Consider the following 20501-nt stretch of genomic DNA (forward strand, 5'->3'; position numbering starts at 1 on the left):
TTATTTGTCTGTACCATGAGGTAGTTTTACAATCACTAAAAGTGATATTATTGAAGAATCTAAATAACAAAAATGTATTTCAGACAGCTGAATAAGCAGAACATAAGAATGCCTGGACACTGAATAATACAGATGGAGAGTACACTAATTTACAGATGGTCCCAAGTGTAAATGAACACTATCTGAGTTGGTAGAATATTTGATGGAAATGATTTCATTATTATTATTGTTGTTGTTGTTGTAGAAAAAATACAATTTAGCCAGTAGGTAGTACACAGCTATAACCCCAGTACTGGAAATGTGGAGGCAGATGATGGTCATTTGAGACTAGCCTGGGCTACTGAATGAGACTGTATCTCAAACAAAACATCAAATGCGCAGAGTTTGTATTCAGAACTTGCTGTGTTTATGTTTTCAAATTTATACCAGTCTAACCTGCTATTGACATGGAAGCCGATTTCCATTCTTCTTCTGCATATGAAAGCAGTGAGGAACTAGTTTTTGAGTGGGACTTAACACATTTCCCCAGGAATGAAGTGCACGGCTTTTAGTGTGCAGTCTGGGGCATTTATTTACCCAGTAGTGCCGGGGAATGTCATATAAGCACATGCTCTCCAACTGAGTTTGGTATTTAATTGCTCAGAATTCTTTTGCTAATTTCTAGTTTTCCATCCCACATTGCATAACTGAATTGATTGTGAATACTTGCTAGGGAAGGTTATATTCATGAATTACTCTAAATGGTGGAATACACGCAAAAGCTTCCTGGTGTCAACCAGATTTCTTTCCTTTCAGGGCCTGTTCTGGAACGTGGTGGGGAGGCCAGGTCCAAAAGGAGGACCTGCTTGCCTGCACAGGGCCCCAACACCAGCAGTGTCAGCCTGTGGACAATCCTGCGCAACAACATTGGGAAGGACTTGTCCAAGGTGGCCATGCCCGTGGAGTTGAATGAACCCCTCAACACACTGCAGCGGCTTTGCGAGGAGCTGGAGTACAGCGAGCTTCTGGACAAGGCCGCGCGCATCCCCACTGCCCTGGAGAGGATGGTGAGGACCCACTCCCCACACTGTTATGAGCCCAGAAGCCCAAAGCCCATCCCTCATTTTGAGATGGTCCTTTCTCAGAAGTCCTACCTTCCTGGCGGTGTGCAGTTACCTCACTGGAATCTGCAGTGGGGAAGGGAAGGGAACTCCTGCAGCTGGTGGGGGGCAGGCACGGCTGCTTTTGTGCATGCTGTTTTTCTGGAAGCTTCCATCAGATGGTTCTCATAGGCTTGGCTGGAAAACATGACTTTAGGCGGTCTGTGTTTATTTTTACTACCCTGGGTGGACAGAATTTAATTTCTTGAGCTGTTTCTCTCAACCCAAGTAAATTTCCCTGGAGAATGTTTTTGTTTATTTCTGGAATTGTCCCACTTGTCCCTACGCTTTTGGAAAATATCATTCACAGAGGGCAATTTTTACACCCATTACACCAGAAGATGGCACCCCAACTACCACCCACCTTTTTCTCTCTCTTATAGAGTTATTTAAATAATCAACTTTGTTGTAAAACTCTTGAAAATATTTGTTGTAGGAACTGTTCTTCTGGCTTCCTCGTATGTGAGCTGCTGATCAGTGGACCCCTTGCCTGGGGGGGGGGGTGGCTCTGACTAAATTGGAGAGGAGCAGCGTGCCCTGGGGCTTCACAGCTTCACAGAGCTAGCAGACAACAGCCCCCCCTCTGCTCCCTGGACCCTCACCTCACCACCCCCACCTCCCTACCCCTGAGGCAGAGGATGCAGACCTCTTAGAACTCCACGTAGCCTGCGGTTCGCAGCCTGCGGTTCTCAGGCTCAGTGGATGTTCTTGGCTGCCATGATTTGGGAGCTAATGGGAACCTCAGCCCCTGGCTGAAAGAGACGCTGTCATTCTGCCCGATCCCTGGGACCTTTGTATCAAAGAGGTTTTCTCTCTTGATGCTAATGAACATGAATGCAAAAAACACAAATTGTGATTTTTGCCCTTTTTGTTGAATTTCCCCAGACAGTGTCTGCTAGAGACAGGGAATCAGGAAGCTTCTAAATCTAGTGATAAAAAGTCAACATTTATGGTGCCCTGCCCCAAAGAAAATGATTAATTTTGAACATGAAAATATTCTTTTTTTTTTTTTTTTTTTGGCTTTTTGAGACAGGGTTTTTCTGTGTAGGGTTGATGCAATTTCCAGGCCAGCATGACTTATAATATGAGATCTTGTCTCAAAAACAAAGGGAGAATAAGAAGGTTTTTAGGCAAAACTAAATGGCCCCAGTGCAACCTCAGAGCAGAAGCCACAGCTGGGGTTTCCTCTGTAGGCACACATTCGCCTGTGGAGCTTCTTTGTGTCACCAAAGGGGAGATTTTGTTCTGCCTGACCCTCCTTACTGTCCAGCATCATGGCTGGTGCTGAGTTCTTTAGTCTGCTGTATTTTGAGGTCCTCCCCAAAGATGTATTAATGTATTTGTATGAGTGTGTGTGCTTGAGTGAGTTTATATGCAGTGTGTGTGTGTGTGTGTGTGTGTGTGTGTGTGTGTGTGTGTCTCAGAACTTTCAAAGGCCAGGAGAGGATGTCAAATGCCTGTTCCAGGAAGTAAAGCAGTTTGTGAACCACCATGTGGGTGCTGGGAAGCAAGGTCTAATTTTCTACCAGAGCTGTAAGTGCTCTTGACAGGTAAGGCAACTCTCCAGCACTGTATTTTACATTTTAAAGGAGGCTCAAGATGTTTGGCATTCTACAGAGATTGTGCAAGCTTCCAGTTCTCTATGCCAAAAACTGAGGGGCAGAGAGAGAGAGAGAGAGGCGTGTGTCTCAGGAATGCAGCACAGACAGATGGGAGATGGCTGTTTAAGGATGAGGCCTGAGTTTAATCCCCAGCACACTTGAGAAAGCTGGTGGAGTGGGAAACCCTTAGACATGGAGGGTGGCGGGACAGGTGGGTTCCTGGCGCTTGCTGGCCAGATGATATCCCATGTTCAGTGAGAGATCCCGACTCAAAAAAATATGGTGGGGAGCAACTGCAGAAGATAGCTGAGCTTGACCTCTCCTTTCCACATGCAAGCTTACACACGTGCACATAACACATATGCGCACACACACACAGTTATAGATGGCATTGAGTTGAGTATAGCAAACCTCATAGGATGTTCAGAGAAGAAGAATATTGAGACTTTTACTATCTGGTATCAAAAAGAAATCTCCATGTTACTACTTTCATATAATGTTGGGGGGGGCAAAATACAGACAAGAGGATTTGTTTCCATTGATGCTCCTAAAGAGGAACTGAACAGAGCTGGAGAGATAGCTCAGGGGTTAAGAGCACCGACTGTTCTTCCAGAGGTCCTGAGTTCAGTTCCCAGCAACTACATGGTGGCTCACAACCATCTGTAATGAGGTCCGGTGTCCTCTTCTGACCTGCAGACATACATGCAGACAGAACACTGTATACATGATAAATAAGTAAATCTTAAAACATAAAATGAACAACATGCTGGAATTGGAATGTCTAAGTTCAGGAGAAGATTTTGCTAATCCCATTTGTGCATATAGTTTATTCTTCCTCTCTTCTTCTCCCTCTTCCCTCCTCCTCCCCATCCTCCTCTTCCTCTTTCCTCCCTTCTCCCTCCTCTTTTCCCCTTCCTCCCTCATCCTCTCGCACCCTCCCCCCTCTCAATTGTCCTTCCAGAAAGGCAGAACTTCCAAGTGCCTCTAGCCTGTTACTTCTCAGAGTACAATAATGACTCACATTTCCTTTGGTCACCATGAGTTTAAGTCTTCAAGTTTTCCACAGCGTCAATTGGTGACTAGTTAGATGTACTGTGCGTATTTCTGAGTTGGGGGGGGCTCTTTCCTGTGTACATCATCTCCCTGAGATCCCCGTGTTGGGATAGCTGACACTATCTGGCTGCCAGTAGAGAAGTTAGCAGTGACACGCTGTTGGATGAATTTTATCACCTCAATCAAGTCATGCCTTCCAGGTTTCAGGCACCCAAAGAAATGGGCAGTTTAAACCTGGTTGATTTGTCTCTGGGCCCAAATGAGCACTATTTAAACCTACAATCGTAAACCTAAGTTGGTCGAGTTGTCTTTAAACCAACGACAGAGGCTTGCCTTTCTGAAATAAACATAGGTTTTACTTCTTCATGACAGATTCTTGGTGACACAGAAGTAAGCTAGTCCTTTCCTTCCTCTCCAGGTGTATGTGGCAGCCTTCGCCATCTCTGCATATGCATCCAGCTACTTCCGAGCTGGCAGCAAGCCGTTTAACCCGGTCCTTGGAGAAACGTACGAGTGCATCCGACAGGACAAGGGTTTCCAGTTTTTTGCTGAGCAGGTGATGTGCACCCTTTGTGTTTGTCGAGAGAATTGCCTGTGTCTCCTATTAAATGTGCTTTTGAAATATTCATTTCTCCCTTTCACTGGCTTCAAAAGGACTGAGATAATTACAGGCTTGGTGACAGGAAGCCAGGATCTGTTTTTTCTCGATGTAAGCTCAGCTACCACCCACCGCACACAGGCCTCGGTGGATCGAGCACCTGCCTGGTTACACGAAGTAGCAACATTCCTTCTCCTTCAGGTCCTTAGCAAAAGGAAGTGGCAAGGCACAGGCCTCTGCCCAGAGTGTGACTTGGAGAAAAACTCTGGAGCCTGACTGCCCCTCAGAGTGGGCGTTGCTGTGTCAGTGCAATGGCGTAGAATTTTACTTAAGAGGAACACTTGTGCGTGTGTTTACTATTCAGAGCAACAGGTCATGTCCCTCTCTTTTCGACGTTTGCTGTGTGCCTGGTACTATTACAGATGGCTCAGACCCTGAAGTACACTGGGGACACTGCACAGATAGACAAGAGTCCCTATCTAATGGATGGCGTGTCCTTAGATGGCCTGAGGTCCATTAGGCCCTTCCATCACACAAGTTAGCATGGAAGGCTCAGGAGCCAAACTGCTCACATTTGAAGTGCAGTTCTGTTTGGTCCCCACAGGCTGTAGAGCTCAGGGAAAGTGGAGGTGATCCATCATTTGTGTCTCCTGTGGTCCTAACGCAGGGTCTGGTCTATGAAGTGTGACTGTGTGTCAGGCATTGGAGAATGAATTTCCCGTGTGTTTGCCCACGTGGACCACTCCTTCAGCTAAAATTGAATAAGTACCTTTAGAAAGATGAAAAGCACCCTTTCGGGAGACTATTCATCATTGCTCTGATATATTCCTCTTCCAACTCCTAGAAAACTGTGGCTAAAGAGGGAGTGTGAGTTGCTAAATATTCTCTCCCTTCTGGTTATTTTTGTCAATGGATTTGCACCATGGGGACTGGGGGAGGAGGCGTAGTTAACTTGGCTTTTCTTTGCTTTTTGTGTCCCAACGCCTACCATCCTTTGTCTTTCTTTTTCTTTGAGATAGGGTCTCACTACATATCCAATCCGGTCTCAAACACATACTCCTCTTTCCTCGGCCCCCCAGTAAAGGGATTACAGGTTCACAACCACCCTGCCCAGCTCCCTAGAAACTGGTGAATGCCATGCTTGCCATAATGCAGTATAGGCTGGGTGCAGTCATGCCTGACTGCCATCCTGCTGTCTAAAGGCCTCATGTAGGAGGGTTGAGAGTTCAAGGCCAATCTTGGCTTCACCAAGAGTTCTGGACCAGCTTAGGCTTTGTAGTGAGACCTTATCTCGAAAAAGACAACACATTCAAAATGCAGAACGAGTTCCTCTGGAACTCAGAGGAAAGTGAATCTACAAAAGCCCCAGAGCTTATCACCAGTGGTGGCCAGAATTTACCTTCTGGAGAAGGTAAATATTGCTTAATATGAGAAGATGGGAGCTAAGTCAGTAGTTAAGGGGATCCAGTGAGCTGTCTGATTTTAATTCAGCTGGGTTATTTAAATACTGAATTTAAAATGGAAGGAGAATAAAAGAAAACATGATTCGGTTACCATGGTGTTATATGCACTCTTGTTAAGGAAAAAAAAAAAAAATGAAGGCCCAAAATAGCCCCAAACTACAGCTGACAATCAGAGCAGAATGAAGAACTCTCCAGGAGGGTAACATGAGCTGTGGAAAGGTGGCTGAGTGCAGTCCTTGGAGCCCTGAGGGGTGGCACCAGTTCCAGGATCTGCCAGCACATCTACTGTGGGGCTCGGAGAGGAGGACCAGGGCCCACGGACAGGTGCCCATGTACCCAGATCACCAGAGAGTTCCAGAAAATGTAGTCTTTGGCTACATGAATTAGATCCCAAGGCAAAAAAGCATATGGGCATTTTCTGAAGCATGCGGTGTGCCCTGTGTTTGCTCAGCAGACACCTTGCAGGTCCTTGGAGCCTTTGTCTTTATCCAGTGGCAATGGCAGTAGTTGGCCCATGGCGTGAAAGAAAGGCTGCCGTGACAATAATTCACTCATGGTTAATGGTTATCCCTCTTATAATTAGAGGAAAGTTTAAAACAGCTTTAGAATGTAGAGAATAGTTTAAGAAGAGTGATAAAAGCCTAGGAATTAATTACAACAAGATACATTGTATCTCCCTGCTAGCACAAGAGGCTGAGTGCCTCGGGTGAGATGAGCCCTCAGGCAGCCATATGCTGGCTTTGCTGGCTTTACAACCTGAAAGTAGTGGAGCCATAGCATCTGTCTGGGTTTTAGCCTTCTGGCTCAAATAGCTGCTGCTTTTAGTGCACCGAAGAAAAGCTGAGCTTCTCAGGACAAAACTGGGATGCCACCACGGTATGCATTTGCTGGGGCCCAGGTGGATTTGCCCACTAGGAGGGACTCACTGTGTCCCGGACACGGTGTGCTGTGTGTGCTGCAGCTGGTGAGGGGCGGGGCTCGCTGTCCCGCTGCATGACTACAGTGCCAGCCTCTCACCTGCTGACACGTTTTCCTTCTCTGCTGCTCACCGAAGAATGCTGAGCTTCTGTCCTCTGCCCTGAGCTCCTGTCCTCTGAGCTTCGGTACACTCAGCTCTCCTGCCACCTCCCCCTGGCTCATTCACGTCCCTTCTCAGAAGCATATTCCTCTCCCTAATAGTGGCCGGCTGTTTACTCCTGATTAACACTGCATTTTCCTCAATGACTATAGCAGAGGGGAAATCCAAGCTGTTCAAATAAAGCTTGAGAGTACTGCTGCTCGGCCATGGCTTTGTGCCCCTCCGTGTTTCTGGGCCACGTTATCACTTAAGTTGTCCCGTCCCCACCCCTCCGCCACCTCCACACACACCAGCCATGTCCCGTCCCCACCCCTCCGCCATGGGGGTGGGGGACACTCAAAGGCCCTGATTCTTGCTGTGTTCTGCCTGTGGTACCCTCACCCGATAACTTTAGGCCTTCTTATTTCCCTGAGCCAAGTAGGTTTCCTTTGTCACAGTCTTGCCCAACCCTTCCTGTGTCCCATCCTTCAGGTGCTGCTGCACCTCTCCTAACACTTACCACTGTTGACAAACTGGTACTGTGTGTGCTGCCTCTCTCAAAAATATAGGCTCTCTGACACATCACAGGCACTTAGCCGGTGTCTGATGAGTGACTTGTAGAAGGAATGGCCCCTTGGCCCCTCTCGAGTAGAGTTTATACTCAATACTCTGCCATGTGTTACCTACACTGGCGATGGTGTCAGAACTGGGAAGTGTGTGGCTGGTCCCTGACAGTTTCAGGGAGAGACTGTGGCATATTTAAGGGATATACTTCTTCTAAAAGAACAAACACACAAATACTAAAATACATTTTCCTCTTCTGCTTCTGTGCCCATCTGCCTCCTATATGAAGTATAAGCAAAGCATAAACAAAACGTGATTGTCTCACACAGACAAATGTGAGCTGCTGTCTCACATAGACAAATAAAGTATACATTGTAAAAACTGTCCGCTGTGTTGGGACTTGCAGAAAAGACTACATAGACATACTTGTGGTAAATGTGACTCACTGCTTCTTGCACACTTGGGGTTCTAACTAGTGAGGGACTGCTCTTCCTTGGCTGGAGAGGAAGTAATAGGCAAGAGTACTGAGACCAGGTTAAATTCTATTTACCCAGTAGGCATCGTCATCGCCTCCTCTGGGGCCAGATCAGGCCACATTCAAAGGCATCTACTGCTTGTTTGCTTTTTATTTTAGTGTGTGTGTGTGTGGCACACTCATGTGTCTTTAGATACCCTTGGAAACCAGAGATCCGTTGGAGCTGGAATTGCATGTGATTATGAGTTGAGAATCAAACTCAGGTCCTCTGTAAGAACAGCAAGCACCCCTAGCTACTGAGTGCTCAGTTCAGGCCCCTTTGCATGCAATCTTACTTTTTCCTGGCTTGAGATGTAGTAATAATTAGAGGCTGAGGTTATCGTGGTATTCAGGATGCTAAGGCAGGAGCTTAGCTAGCCTGACCTACCTATTGAGCCTGTGTCAAAAACAAAAAAGCATCAAGACTAAACAATGAGCAAAGGCACAGCAGTTGGTGCCTCCTCTTCTTCATACGGTTAAAGATTAAGTCTCAACTGTGAATGAGCCCTTTCTGTAGGCATTCAAAATTGTGAGCCCTAGAACCAGATTTTCAGATTGCCTGGTATCTTCTAGTGTTTACCTCTGAAGATATTGAGAGCAGATGTTAGCATCCGTGTTTTGAAGTCAAAACAGTTTCTTTGACTTCATTTTACAAAGAAATAAATGCAACACAGAGAGGCTAGAGAGGTCAGATTCAAAAGGTTTGTTTATCTTTAAGTGGCCATGAGAAGGCAATTTAACGTGTGCTGCAGTCTGAGGAGGCACAGGAGCCGTCTTTGGAAGCAATCTCTGCTGGGTGCACAGAGCGAACACTAGGTGGATGATGAGATGCTTCCCATCATCCGGGGAGCCCTGGGCAGCAGGCTCTGTGCTCAATGACCCTGTTTCCTAACTTATAAACAAAGGTTAATGAAGGCAAGGGGTTACTGTGTCTTCGTGAAACAATTAAAATTCCATACCTTCCAGGCCAGCAAGAAGTGACTTGGTATAAAGGTGCCTGCCTCCAAGCCTGATGATAAAGTTCAATTCCTCTGGCCCACAGTGTGGGCTGGGATTGTGGGTGGCAGGACCCGTGATGTATGGCAGGTGGATGGGGAAACAGAGACCTATAGACATGACTCGTATTGATAGTTTTATTGAGGTGGAGGTAAAAAAATGAAGGAAAGAGAAAATAGATGAAGAGACACAGAGACAGATGGGGACAGACAGAGTTGCCTCCCAAGAGACAGAATGGAAGAGAAGAGAGTGCATGGAGTTTTTCTTTTAAAGGGTCCCTTTCACCTGCATGCAGACTACGTAGTGATACAGCAGCCATAGAAGCCTGGGCTAACCAAGATATTGCCTGAGTGCATTCTGTCAGGTGATGGAGCAGGCCAGCACAATGCCTGAATTCTTACATTCAGGATCACATTGACTCATACAAGTAGTCTTATGAGCTCTATATACTAATACACAGTAAACAAACAAATGTAAAGGAAATTTAAAAACCTAAAACCATCTTTTGGATCCATTTAAAGACAGTTGGCTGAACACTGTTAATCTACTATAGTGGTTTAAAAGATTATGCCAGCATTCTTGCAAAATATGTATGTACTTCCTAATATCACAAGGTCCCGCTAGTTCCTATGGGCAGTAATGTATCTCCATTTTATAGGATTTTAAATAATTATAGAGCAGGCAGGCAGATGCTGTTTGTATATAGCAGTTTGCTTTTATATTTACACTTGGTGGTCCCTATAAATGTACAAAGTTCTTGATGACGTCTGTATTGCTCCCTCCCACATTCCATGATTCCTTGCTCACTCCAGTGGGACATGTCAGGTAGGTAGAGAACTGTGGTTGGAGGAGGACAGCCTTATTCCAGTTTAACTGTATGCCATCCTGTGGTTTAAAAGTCAGCTAGACTTTTCTGAGAGCTCTCATGGGAGGAAGGAGGATGATAGAGTACTTTGTGATACAAAGTATTGCCAAGTAGTGGAACTTTTAAAACTGGCGACAAAGATAAGCAGATGGTTTCTTTGATTATAGGAGTTGGGGCCCTAAAACAGTGAAAATTTCTGTCCAAAGCCGCAGAGAAAAGCAAGGGCCTTGTGACATCAGATAGCACGTGGGTAACTAAGAGACATCAAGCAGCAGCAGGGTTCCACCTCCTACATCCCATAGCAGGGATTTCAGTTCATTGAGTAATCTGAAGGTGTGGATGCTATTTCTGTCTTTCTCTGCTTTCCTGTCAGTTAAGGTTGTGGCAGGGTGCCTTTAGCTCTGCAGCTCTCCACATACCGGGTACTTTACAAAGCAGATCCTCAGCATGGGTGAGCCAGAGTGAGCAAGAGTGAGTGGCTGTGGACCTGTCACCCATACACACACACACACACACACACACACACACACACACACACACCTCTCTTTACACACCTGCTTGGTTCAGATAGAAGTACTGAGTGGTTAATGTGATATCTGAGACAGCTCAGCTACTTTTTTCCTGGTCTATAACCACTGACGCACACTGATACTCTGTGGACTCTCTGAATGCTGTGGTTTGGGAAACTTGACCTATCTGGTTTCAGCCTGCATCCTGTTATAGGGAAGGCCTTAAGTAGACATTCCAAATAGAAGATAACCTCTGCTAACAGCTACTGAAATCAGAGAAATTTCTGGAAGCTCACTGCCATCCTCCACATCCCCCCCCCCCCAGTACTGATCTGTGAGAACAGCTCAGGGTCCTGAGTGCTACTGAGATAAAGGAGGGATGGAACACAGCTTCCGTCTTGTACTGAGCTTCTTGATTGATGGGTAAAACAAGCAATGGCGCTCCCTGTCCCACCAGTGGCGATCTCTGTTTTGAGGATCAGCCCTTCTAGGACGTAATTACTTACTCATTCAAGATTGTTTCTATATATCTTGATGATAGACTAACACTTTCTCTTCTTTTTGAGCATGTGTGTTTGTGAGTGTGTGTGCATGTGTTGCATGCGCTCATGTGTGCGTGCGTGCGTGCCTGTTAGTATGTTGGCAGGTGCATGTGTGGGAGTCAATAGAAAACCTTATGTGCTGTTCCTTAGGTACTCATCAAGTAGATGGGTTGGCCGGTGAGCCCCAAGGACCTGTTTGTCTCTGCTGTAGTGCGAGGGTTACAAATGGCAGCTGGCACACCCAGCTTGCTTGCTTCTCCTCCTCCCCCCTGCCCTACCATTGTGTTCTCGGTCAACATTCAGGTCCCCATACTTACACCGCAATGGTTTCATGGACTGAGCCATCTCTATACTCCCAACACATTTTCCCCCTTAGCACCTGATGAACTTTCTTCAGTGGCTATGGCTAGCTTTGCTTTACAGACACATGATTCTTAAGAGTTATCTTCGGGGCCAGTGCAATGGCTGGGCTGTGAGGGCACTGGCTCCAAGACTTAGGACCTAAGCTCCATCCCTAGAACACACAGGGTAGGAGGTGAGAACTGGCTCCCACAAATTGTCTCAAGCTTCCACCGATGAGCCATGGAACATGAGTGTATGTGTGTGCATGCATACACACATGCACAATAAATGAATGGATATATTTTTAAAAGTAAAGAAAAAGAACTATCTTAGATTGACCATATCAGTGACTTAGGAGCCTGGACTTCATGATTCGGTTTTCTGAGCCGGGGGCATATTTTTATGTTACTTAGAAGTAGCACACTGAATAGTTGATGCTGGCAGCTTAGTTAAAATGCTCACAAGTCTTTTCACGGCATGTCAAACACAGTGCTGGCCAAGGAAAGAGCAGTTCTCCAGCGTTCCTGTTTTTATTTTACACTGTTCAAATCATGCTTATGTCCACATCACTTCAGGCTGGGCCATGCAGCCAGGAAAGCTTCTGGAGGCTTCCATTCATAGCTTCCTTCCCACCTACCCAGGGGAAGGGGGAGCTGGCTATATCAAGACTGCCCCCTTCAGGGCACACTTGTTCAAGCTAAAACACTGCTCTTGTGGTCACAGCTCAGCTCAAGGGAGAAGGAATGGCTTCCCAGGCATAACATTTCCTCAAATTATGTTTTTTTTTTTTTTTTTTTTTTTTTGTCCTGTGTCTCCATCAGGTCAGCCACCACCCACCTATCTCCGCCTGCCACGCTGAGTCTCGAAACTTCGTTTTCTGGCAAGGTATGTGCTGATCCGTTTGATCTCCAGGGACTGCTTGATGCTTGCCAAAGTCAAAAGCGGTCTTAGACCTGCTCTTCATAGAGAGTTGGCCGGCCTGAAACGCTTGCTAGCTTCTCCCACCTGAATAACAGTTGACACATAACACATACTCGTTGACAGCATGCTATTTCAGTGATTGATATGAATACTAAGAATTCAAGAGATTGCTTCTTTCATTCTTTTTTATTTTTTATTTTATTTATTTATTTATTTTGTTTCTTAAACTTCTTCCATGTTTACCTGCATCACCTGTTCTTGGAGCTTTCCCTCCACCTTACTCTATAACTTCTTGAAATGCCTCACTTAACTTCAGCATTCCCGGCTATTAGCAAAGTATAGACAGCAAATGGGTTTCTTGATTTTTAACAATTTAAATTTGTTTCCAGAATTACATTTGACACCTCTGGTTTCTCTTCATCTTTGTTCTCATGAACTTTTTTAACCCACTGAGCTTTCATTTTGTGTGTGTGTGTGCGCGCGCTTGCGTGTGTGTGTGTATGTGTGTGTGTGTGTGTGTGTGTATGTGTGTGCGTGTGTGTGGATCAGATCATAACTAACAGGACTGGGCTTTCTCCTGTCATGGGGGTCTGAAGGACGGGACTCATGTCATCGAGCTGGGTGTCAAGCATCTTGTCCTGCTGAACTGTCTCACTGGCCCCTTGTTTTTGTTGCTCAATGCCGTTTGGAGGTTTTCTTCTGTGTTTGGTGTGCTTGTTGCCATCTTTCTTTGTTTTGATTTAGTCTGGCTCCATTTTTGCTGCTCTCAAGATCATAACCCAAAGGTTTGGGGAGGCAGGCTCTTCTACCACTGAGCTGGCCCTTTTTACATTTTCAGGGCTTTTTTTTTGTATTGATGTTCCTAAAACTTTCATCTGGAGATGGAGGAGGCGGCAAGTTGTTCTAAAAATAGTGTTCTGTGACATGATTAATTAAAAACCCAGAGACAGATATTGGGGTTCAAGCTGAAGATTAGAGAAGCAAAGCAACCACGCTACCAGAGAGCTCCCACCTCTATCTGGGGTGACCCTGACCTCAGTGTGGCTGGAGACTAATTGCCAGAGTACTGAATACTGAATGCCCACTCCAAGACTCTGTTCCTGCTTATATAACTCTCTAGTGCTGGGATTAAAGGTGTGTGTCACCACTGTCTGGCCTCTGGCTGTGGTTAGCTTTGCACTCTGATCTTCAGGAAAGCTTTCTTAAATCATAAACAATATGTCACCACAATGGTCCCCATTTCTCCTACATGATTTAGTTTTGATAAGTTTTCGCTTGTTAAAAAGATTGGTGTACAGTAAGAGTATCCCAGGTTTTCAAGAAGTTGGGCACACATCATTTAAAATATACATACAGTTTTGTTTGTTGAAGACAAAGGCTCGTGTAACCAGGACTAGCCTGGAATTTTCTATATAAACTCTGATGACCTGGAACTTCTTAACCTCAGGCTTTACCTGAGTGCTGGGCTTACAGGCACACCTCACCACACCTGGTTTATGCAGCGTGGACTGAGCTTAGAGCCTCATGCATGCTAGGTATGCAATTACCAACTGAATTATGTCCCCAGCCCCTAGTCAATTTTTAAAAGCATTTCCTTTATTGATGTCTCCATTTGGTTCCCATGTGATCTTTATACATATGTACATATGTGTATATCTTTGTGAGATATGGAAATACAGGAATACACTGTAACACTTCCCATTCTCCTGGTCCATTATCCACTTACTCTGTCTGGATCCAATTGATAGTACCAGTTAAAAGTTAAAAGTAAAGTGTTTCTTTTCTTTAATCTTTGTTATTGATGCTTATTGTTAAATATTGAAGATTCATCTGAGATTTCTCTACTTTTCACCAAAACTTTCTTATAGCAAGTCTTTCTCTGTCCTGCCAGCTCCCAAATAATGACACAGAGATTTCTTATTAATTATGAAAAGCTTGGCCTTAGCTTGTTTCTAACTAGTTCTTGTAACTTAAATTAACCTATTTCTATTAATCTACATGCTATCACATGGCTCATAGCTTTTACCTCTCCTCCTGCATGTCCTGTTTCCTCTGCAAACAACTGTTGACTCCTTTCTTCTTCCCAGAGCTCTCTTTTGAATTCCCACCTGTTTCTTCTGCCTAGCTGCTGGTAATTTAACCTGTTATTAAACCAGTCACAGTGACACACCTTTACACAGTGTCATCTAAATATCTCACAATACCCTTTGAAAACGTTTCTTATAGGGCTCCTTAGCTCCTATATGATAAATCTCATTGGCCTTGTAAGTGCTTCTTAGTTGTTTTTACAAAACTCTGCATTTTTGTTTTTAACAAGAGTATTTTCTCAGAATAGCCCTTGGCAGCTCTTTCCTCCTCACCCTTTACTGGGTGATTCCACCTATCCCTTGGTGTAGGATCTTCTAATCTTCCTCGTTTCATCTCACACTTCTCTGCCCTTTAACTGGTTTTTTTAGATCATTTACATTTGTTGTGATTATAGATGTAGGTGACTCAAATATGCCTTATTATTTAATTAGTCAAATCTATTCCTTGCTCCCCCTTCTCTCTTTTTAATGCACTATTTTGAATTAGTTGAATACTTTCTATATGTCCATTATCTCTTCTATTGATTATTACCTATAATAATAGATAATACCTCAAGATTATGAATCTTTAAGGTATTACAGTCTGCCATCAACTGGCACTGTTATATGCCATTTTAGATGTAGTAGGAAACATAGCCAAGTAAACACAACCTTTGTGAGATGCTGGGTGTGTGTGTTACAAATTCAGCCACGCATTGTCATCTCTGCTGAAATCCAATTCAGTTCCCCCTTTTTCAGCTTTCTAACCAATTTTATGAAGAAATACTCACATACCATATTGTTTACCCACTCTGGTTTTTATTAGCAAAATGAATTTTAAAATCATTTCATTACTCCAAAAACAGCTTCTTTAATGATTCTCCTACAGCTTCCTTCAAAGTCACCATTTCCAGTATTTCATACAGGAAGCCACCCACCTCTGTCATCTGGACCGCGGCCATAGTCTCCCAGCCTCCTTCATCCCTGATGGTTTCTCTCTCAGTGCAGCAACTAGACAGAGCCCGCTTCCCCTCTGGTTCTCCTTGTGTCCTCTGACACTACTTATAAATGCCCCCCCCCGCCTGTGTGTATCTACTGCTCCATTCTCCACCTTTCTTCTTCCTCGTGAGCCCCCCACCCCCCCCACCCCCGCACCATAGTGGCTGGCTTGACTCACTTCACTCCTGCATATCCCCTGAGCAGCCACAGCAGCCCGATCTCTTATCCCCTTGCTTTTAATCGCCTGCCCATGCTCTCTTCTCTGTATGGCTTTGACCTTTTTTTTGCAAGGTTTTTTATCTAATCTCACTGATTTCCTGATTCTTTTCATCTCAAAAAAGACTTCTTAGCGAAGCTGGCAGGCTGTTTCCTCAGCCTGACCTACTACACTTCTCTTGCCTACAGGTCAGAGCCACACTTGACTCTTTCGCGCCTCTGACCCTTTAAATACTATTTATTTTCCCAGTGCTGATTGCTCTAGGTTCCACGGACTCATTTGTATTCTACAGAGCCCTACTTGAATAGCCCTTTCTTTCTTTCTTTTTTTTTTTTTTTTTTTTTGAGTTATACATTTCCACCACTCCCCTTCCCTCCTCCCCTTCAACCCTCCTCCCTACACCCCACATTCCTGTAAGGCGTACGGTTTTTCCTCCCGCAGCCTGGTCTTGTCCCGCCACTGCGCCAGCCCCAAATAATGCACAGAGACTCTGTATTAGATACAAGGCTATTGGCCAGGTGCTAGTTTCTTATCAGCTAGCTCTGTCTTAAGTATTAACCCATTTCTGCTGATCTATGTATTTCTCTTACCAGGGAGCCGGCCGGCATACTGCTTTCTCCCACTCTCCATCTTGACTCCTCCTTCCTACTTCCTCTTTCCTCCTTATCTCCTAGTCCCTCCTATCTTCCTTTCCTATTGGCCAGCAGTGCTTTATTTATTAACCAGTATAAGAAACATTTACAGAATGACATCTCCCATCACATTCCCAATTTACTCAGGAGGTCTTGTCTTTTTCTCCTTCCTAGGCAGAGCCATGTATGTGTCTCCTAGGCTCCTCTTTGTTTCCTAGCTTCTCTGGGGTTGTGACCTGTAGGCTGATTGTCCTTTGCTTTATGTTTAATATCCACTTATGAGTGAGTACATACCATGTTTGTCTTTCTGGGTCTGCATTACCTCACTTAGGATGGCTTTTTCTAGATCCATCCATTGGCCTTCAAATTTCTAGATGTCATTGGTTTTTTTTTTTTTTTTTTTTTTTTTTTTTAACCACTGAGTACTCCGTTGTGTAGATGTACCACATGTCTTTATCCACTCTTCAGTTGAGGGGCGTCTAGGTTGTTTCCAGGTTCTGGCCATAGTTGAGCAAGCGTCCTTATGGTATGAGTGAGCATCCTTTGGGTATATGCCCAAAAGTGCTATTGCTGGGTCTTGGAGTAGATTGATTCTCAACTTTCTGAGGAACTGCCATACTGACTTCCAAAGTGGCTGGGCAGCATTGGAGGAGTGTACCCCTTGCTCTACATCCTCTCCAGAGTTTTTTGTCTTAGCCTTCAGGGACCCTTTCTGACTGGCCTCTTTGATGCTGCAGCACACTGAGGACAGCCCGTGTCTGTGTGACCGTGATGTATCCTACATAATCCCAATTACATGGATTGCCTGAAGAACCGAGTTCACCGAGAAAGAACACAGAGCAGGGGTCATCGGGAGCTAGGTGGAGGGAAGGCTAGTGTGTGTGTTGTGGGTGTAAAGCTTCTGTTGTTTTCACCTTGCCTTTGTACTGCTGACTCTTTCAAGAGGACTTTGTCTTACAACTTTGCTTTCCTGATTCTGTTTTGGGTACCTACCCATTTCTAGTGCATGGACAATTGTTTCCATTAAAACTAATTCATCTATGGCAGTTATAGGATGACCAGTTATTTGTCAAGCCTGAGACCTCTGCTCTATCTAGCTGTCTTATTAAATATGCGATATTTGATATTTTGTTTCAGATGTGAGATGGAAAAATAAATTCTGGGGTAAATCCATGGAAATTGTCCCAATCGGCACAACCCACGTGACTCTGCCAACGTAAGTTCCTCTTCATTAGGAACATCAGTTCTCAGGCCAACAGTCCATGTTAGGAGAGCTATCCAGGCTGCCGCCATGTTCCAGGCATGGAGATGCTTTTCTCTCTCCATCTGTCAGTGGGTTCAGGTAGCCTCCTCCTGGCAGGCTCACTGTCTAGTATTTTCTCTCACTGTATGGAAATGCCTCCTTCAGACAATAGCTCTCTGAGCGGAAGATGCTAAAACTCGTTTCTGTTTCCCTCCAAAATAAAGGGTTATTTTTCTTTATCACTGTGGTCCTGCCTTACTGACAGAATTCCCTCAGAGACAGACATGGCTTTGGTTATGCTGGCATCATCAGCTGGTGTTTTTAAATAAAGTGGTGGTGACTGCAGGACTCTGGGCCAGGCTGTGGGATCACATGCTGCTGCGTCCCTATCTCCCGTGACTTGGTCAGGCTGCCACACCTGCCTTGTCACAAGTGCCCTCACCTGCCTCTTAGGACACGTGGGAAGACCGGACACATATTATGCACCAAGCACTTCAACCCGTGCTTGCTTTTTCCTCACAATTGCTACTAATAACATGTGACTGCTAGAGCGAGGCAGCCTGCCTCCAAACCACTGCATCCTTCTGCCAGTTTCCCTTCCAGAGCTGGGTAGTTTGCCAGCTCAGGAGCCTCTGCTTGAATGCCACTTGGAGCTTTATTTGAACCAGGGTCTGCAACTGAAAGATGAGTGATCGGTCCCCTACCTTGTTGTGTAACGTGGGATGGCCTGCTGCATCTGTGGCTGGCTCCTGTGGGAGCCCTCTTTGAGTTCCTCCTCTCTTTCAGTTTTGGAGATCACTTTGAGTGGAACAAAGTGACCTCCTGCATCCACAACATCTTAAGCGGACAGCGGTGGATCGAGCACTATGGTGAAATTGTCATCAGGAACTTGACGGATGACTCCTGCCACTGCAAAGTGAACTTCATAAAGGTACCTTGTGGGAGCCAAGTTCCAATGCTGGAGGGCTGAGGCAGCGCCAGGTTCCCAGAGCACAGGCTGTCTTCCACTCTGTCACGTGACTGGGATGTTGACCCTGCCTGCCTCCCCTACCATCTGCCCTCAGTGTGGAGCCTGGGGGACTCCTTTACAAGATGTCATCAGACAGACACAAAGATAGGTGAAGGCATTATGCTAAGTAGACAAACCAGACATGAAAAGATGTAGTCTACATGGTTCTCCAGAAGAGGCAAGTTCACAGAGAAAGAGAACAGAGCAGGGGTCATCGGGAGCTAGGTGGAGGGAAGGATAGAGACTTTGTGTGTCGTGGGTTTGGAGCTTCTGTTTGGGAAGATGACAAAGTTCTAGAAATAGAAAGTGGTGACAGTTGGGCAGCATTGCATTTAAGAGTAGTTGACATCAATCCAGGCTTGGTGGCATGTACCTGTAATTGCAGTGCTCAAGGCTTGTGAATTGTGAGTCTGAAAGCAATCTGGACTGTCATGAAAGAAAGGACTTGGGGAGGGGACAGCTATGCTTGTGTGTTTGCTGTGAGGAAGGCCTGGCCAGCCATTCCCTTAACAAAGCATTCCAACTATCAAGTGGAACTCTGCATCCTCTCAATAGCCCACAAGGCTCTGCAGCATCAGCACTGCCAGCTCTCACCCCTTGGAATGCACATGCATCCTCGGTACACGCATGCACACACACGCACACGCGCGTGCGCGCACACACACACACACACAGAGAGACCCTCATTCCTCCCCAGCCCCAGCCCCAGCCCCTGCACTTCCCTCTCACTCCTGTCTGCATCCTCAGCCACTGAGCACACTGGCCCTTCTTTCCTCATTTCCTCCTCTCTGGCCTCCTTTCCCCAGATCCTGACATCACCACCTCACCCTGTCTTCCACTTGATTTCACCATCAAAGTTTCTTCAAGATTTTTGTTACCACCGAAGTTAGCTTCCTAGTTATGTCTTTACCTGTCTGTCTCTCTGGTCTCCTTACCCTCCTTGCCAATGCCAACTCTACAAGAATAAAGGCCTGGTTGGTCCTGTTCATCCTACAGCCCTGACTGGCCCTCAATTCCAACAACCAAGGCTGGGAACATTCAGAGATAAATGGAAATATTAGCCAGGTGCAAGAAAATATGTAGGGTCTTCCTCCAACTTCCTTAATTTGAGTCCTACCCCTCCTAGAATTGTCTTTGCTTTTAAAAAACATCATGCATTTAAAGTGGCTTTAAGGCATAGTCTTTGCCAAAGAATGCTGGCCTTTCATTAAAACCAAAATCCTGATCTGTACACAAATTCATAAATCTTCTTTGTACCACCTGTAAGCCATAGGGATGTTTGTGAGGTTGACCAGGCAACAGGAGCAAGAATGTGTTCCCTGATCCAGGTAGACCAGCTGTCCACATCTCCTCCAAGGAATGTTTTCACTCCTTTGTCTACCATCCATTTTGTTCTCTTCTACTCAGGACCAGAGAAAGAATGACTTACTTTGTTGGCCTCAAACTCAGAGCCATCCTCCTGCATCAGCCCTCGGAGTGCTGAGATTACTAGTGTCCACCATCACAGGACTTTGCAGGAAATATGCTTGTAGTTATTTGAGATGATTGATGAAGTTATTGTCAGGCACCCGTGGGGCATGGCTGTCTCCTCTGCGGTTTCCCAACCAGTCATTGACGTTGCTTTGTTGATGAATATCATAAAGGGCAAAAATCTGGCCCCTGCTTCCTCATAAACTTAATGGTCTGGGATCCTTTCTTCCCCTGACCCCCCTTTTTTTCCTTTTTAAATTTAAATTTGAAACAAGGCTGTTTTACATGTCAATCCCAGTTCCCTCACCCTCCTGTCCTCCCCTATCACCCCCACCAAACCCCAGTCCATCCCCTTTCTGCTCCCCAGGGAGGGTGAGGTCTTCCATGAGGAGTCTTCAAAGTCTGTCATATCATTTGGAGCAGGGCCCAGGCCCTCCCCCATGTGTCTAGGCTGAGACAGTATCTCCCTATGTGGGATGGACTCTCAAAGTCCATTCCTATACTAGGGATAAATACTGATCCACTACCAGAGGCCCCATAGACTGCCCAGCCCTCCTAACCCAAATTCAGGGGGTCTGTGTCAGTCCTATGCTGGTTTCTCAGCTATCAGACTGGGGTGCATGAGCTCCCTCTTGTTCATATCAGCAGTTTCTGTGGGTTTCTCCAGCCTGGTCTTGACCCCTTTGCTCATCACTCCCCTC

The 20501-nt window shown here is 45.5% G+C and overlaps 1 protein-coding gene across 4 annotated transcripts in view; it reads left to right on the forward strand.

Moving 5' to 3' along the window:
• The window catches only part of Osbpl3 (oxysterol binding protein like 3), a 160028-nt gene that overhangs the window by 130016 nt on the left and 9511 nt on the right, over positions 1-20501 (forward strand). For all 4 annotated transcript variants that reach the window (XM_051202784.1, XM_051202783.1, XM_051202785.1 and 1 more), the window contains 5 exons: positions 796-1046; positions 4212-4349; positions 12065-12128; positions 17216-17294; positions 18108-18252. In XM_051202784.1, coding sequence (XP_051058741.1) covers positions 796-1046; positions 4212-4349; positions 12065-12128; positions 17216-17294; positions 18108-18252 — 677 coding nt within the window. The remainder of the gene's footprint in view (positions 1-795; positions 1047-4211; positions 4350-12064; positions 12129-17215; positions 17295-18107; positions 18253-20501) is intronic.

The sequence above is a fragment of the Phodopus roborovskii genome, unplaced genomic scaffold (genome assembly GCF_943737965.1).
Source record: "Phodopus roborovskii unplaced genomic scaffold, PHOROB, whole genome shotgun sequence".
Classification (NCBI taxonomy): domain Eukaryota; kingdom Metazoa; phylum Chordata; class Mammalia; order Rodentia; family Cricetidae; genus Phodopus; species Phodopus roborovskii.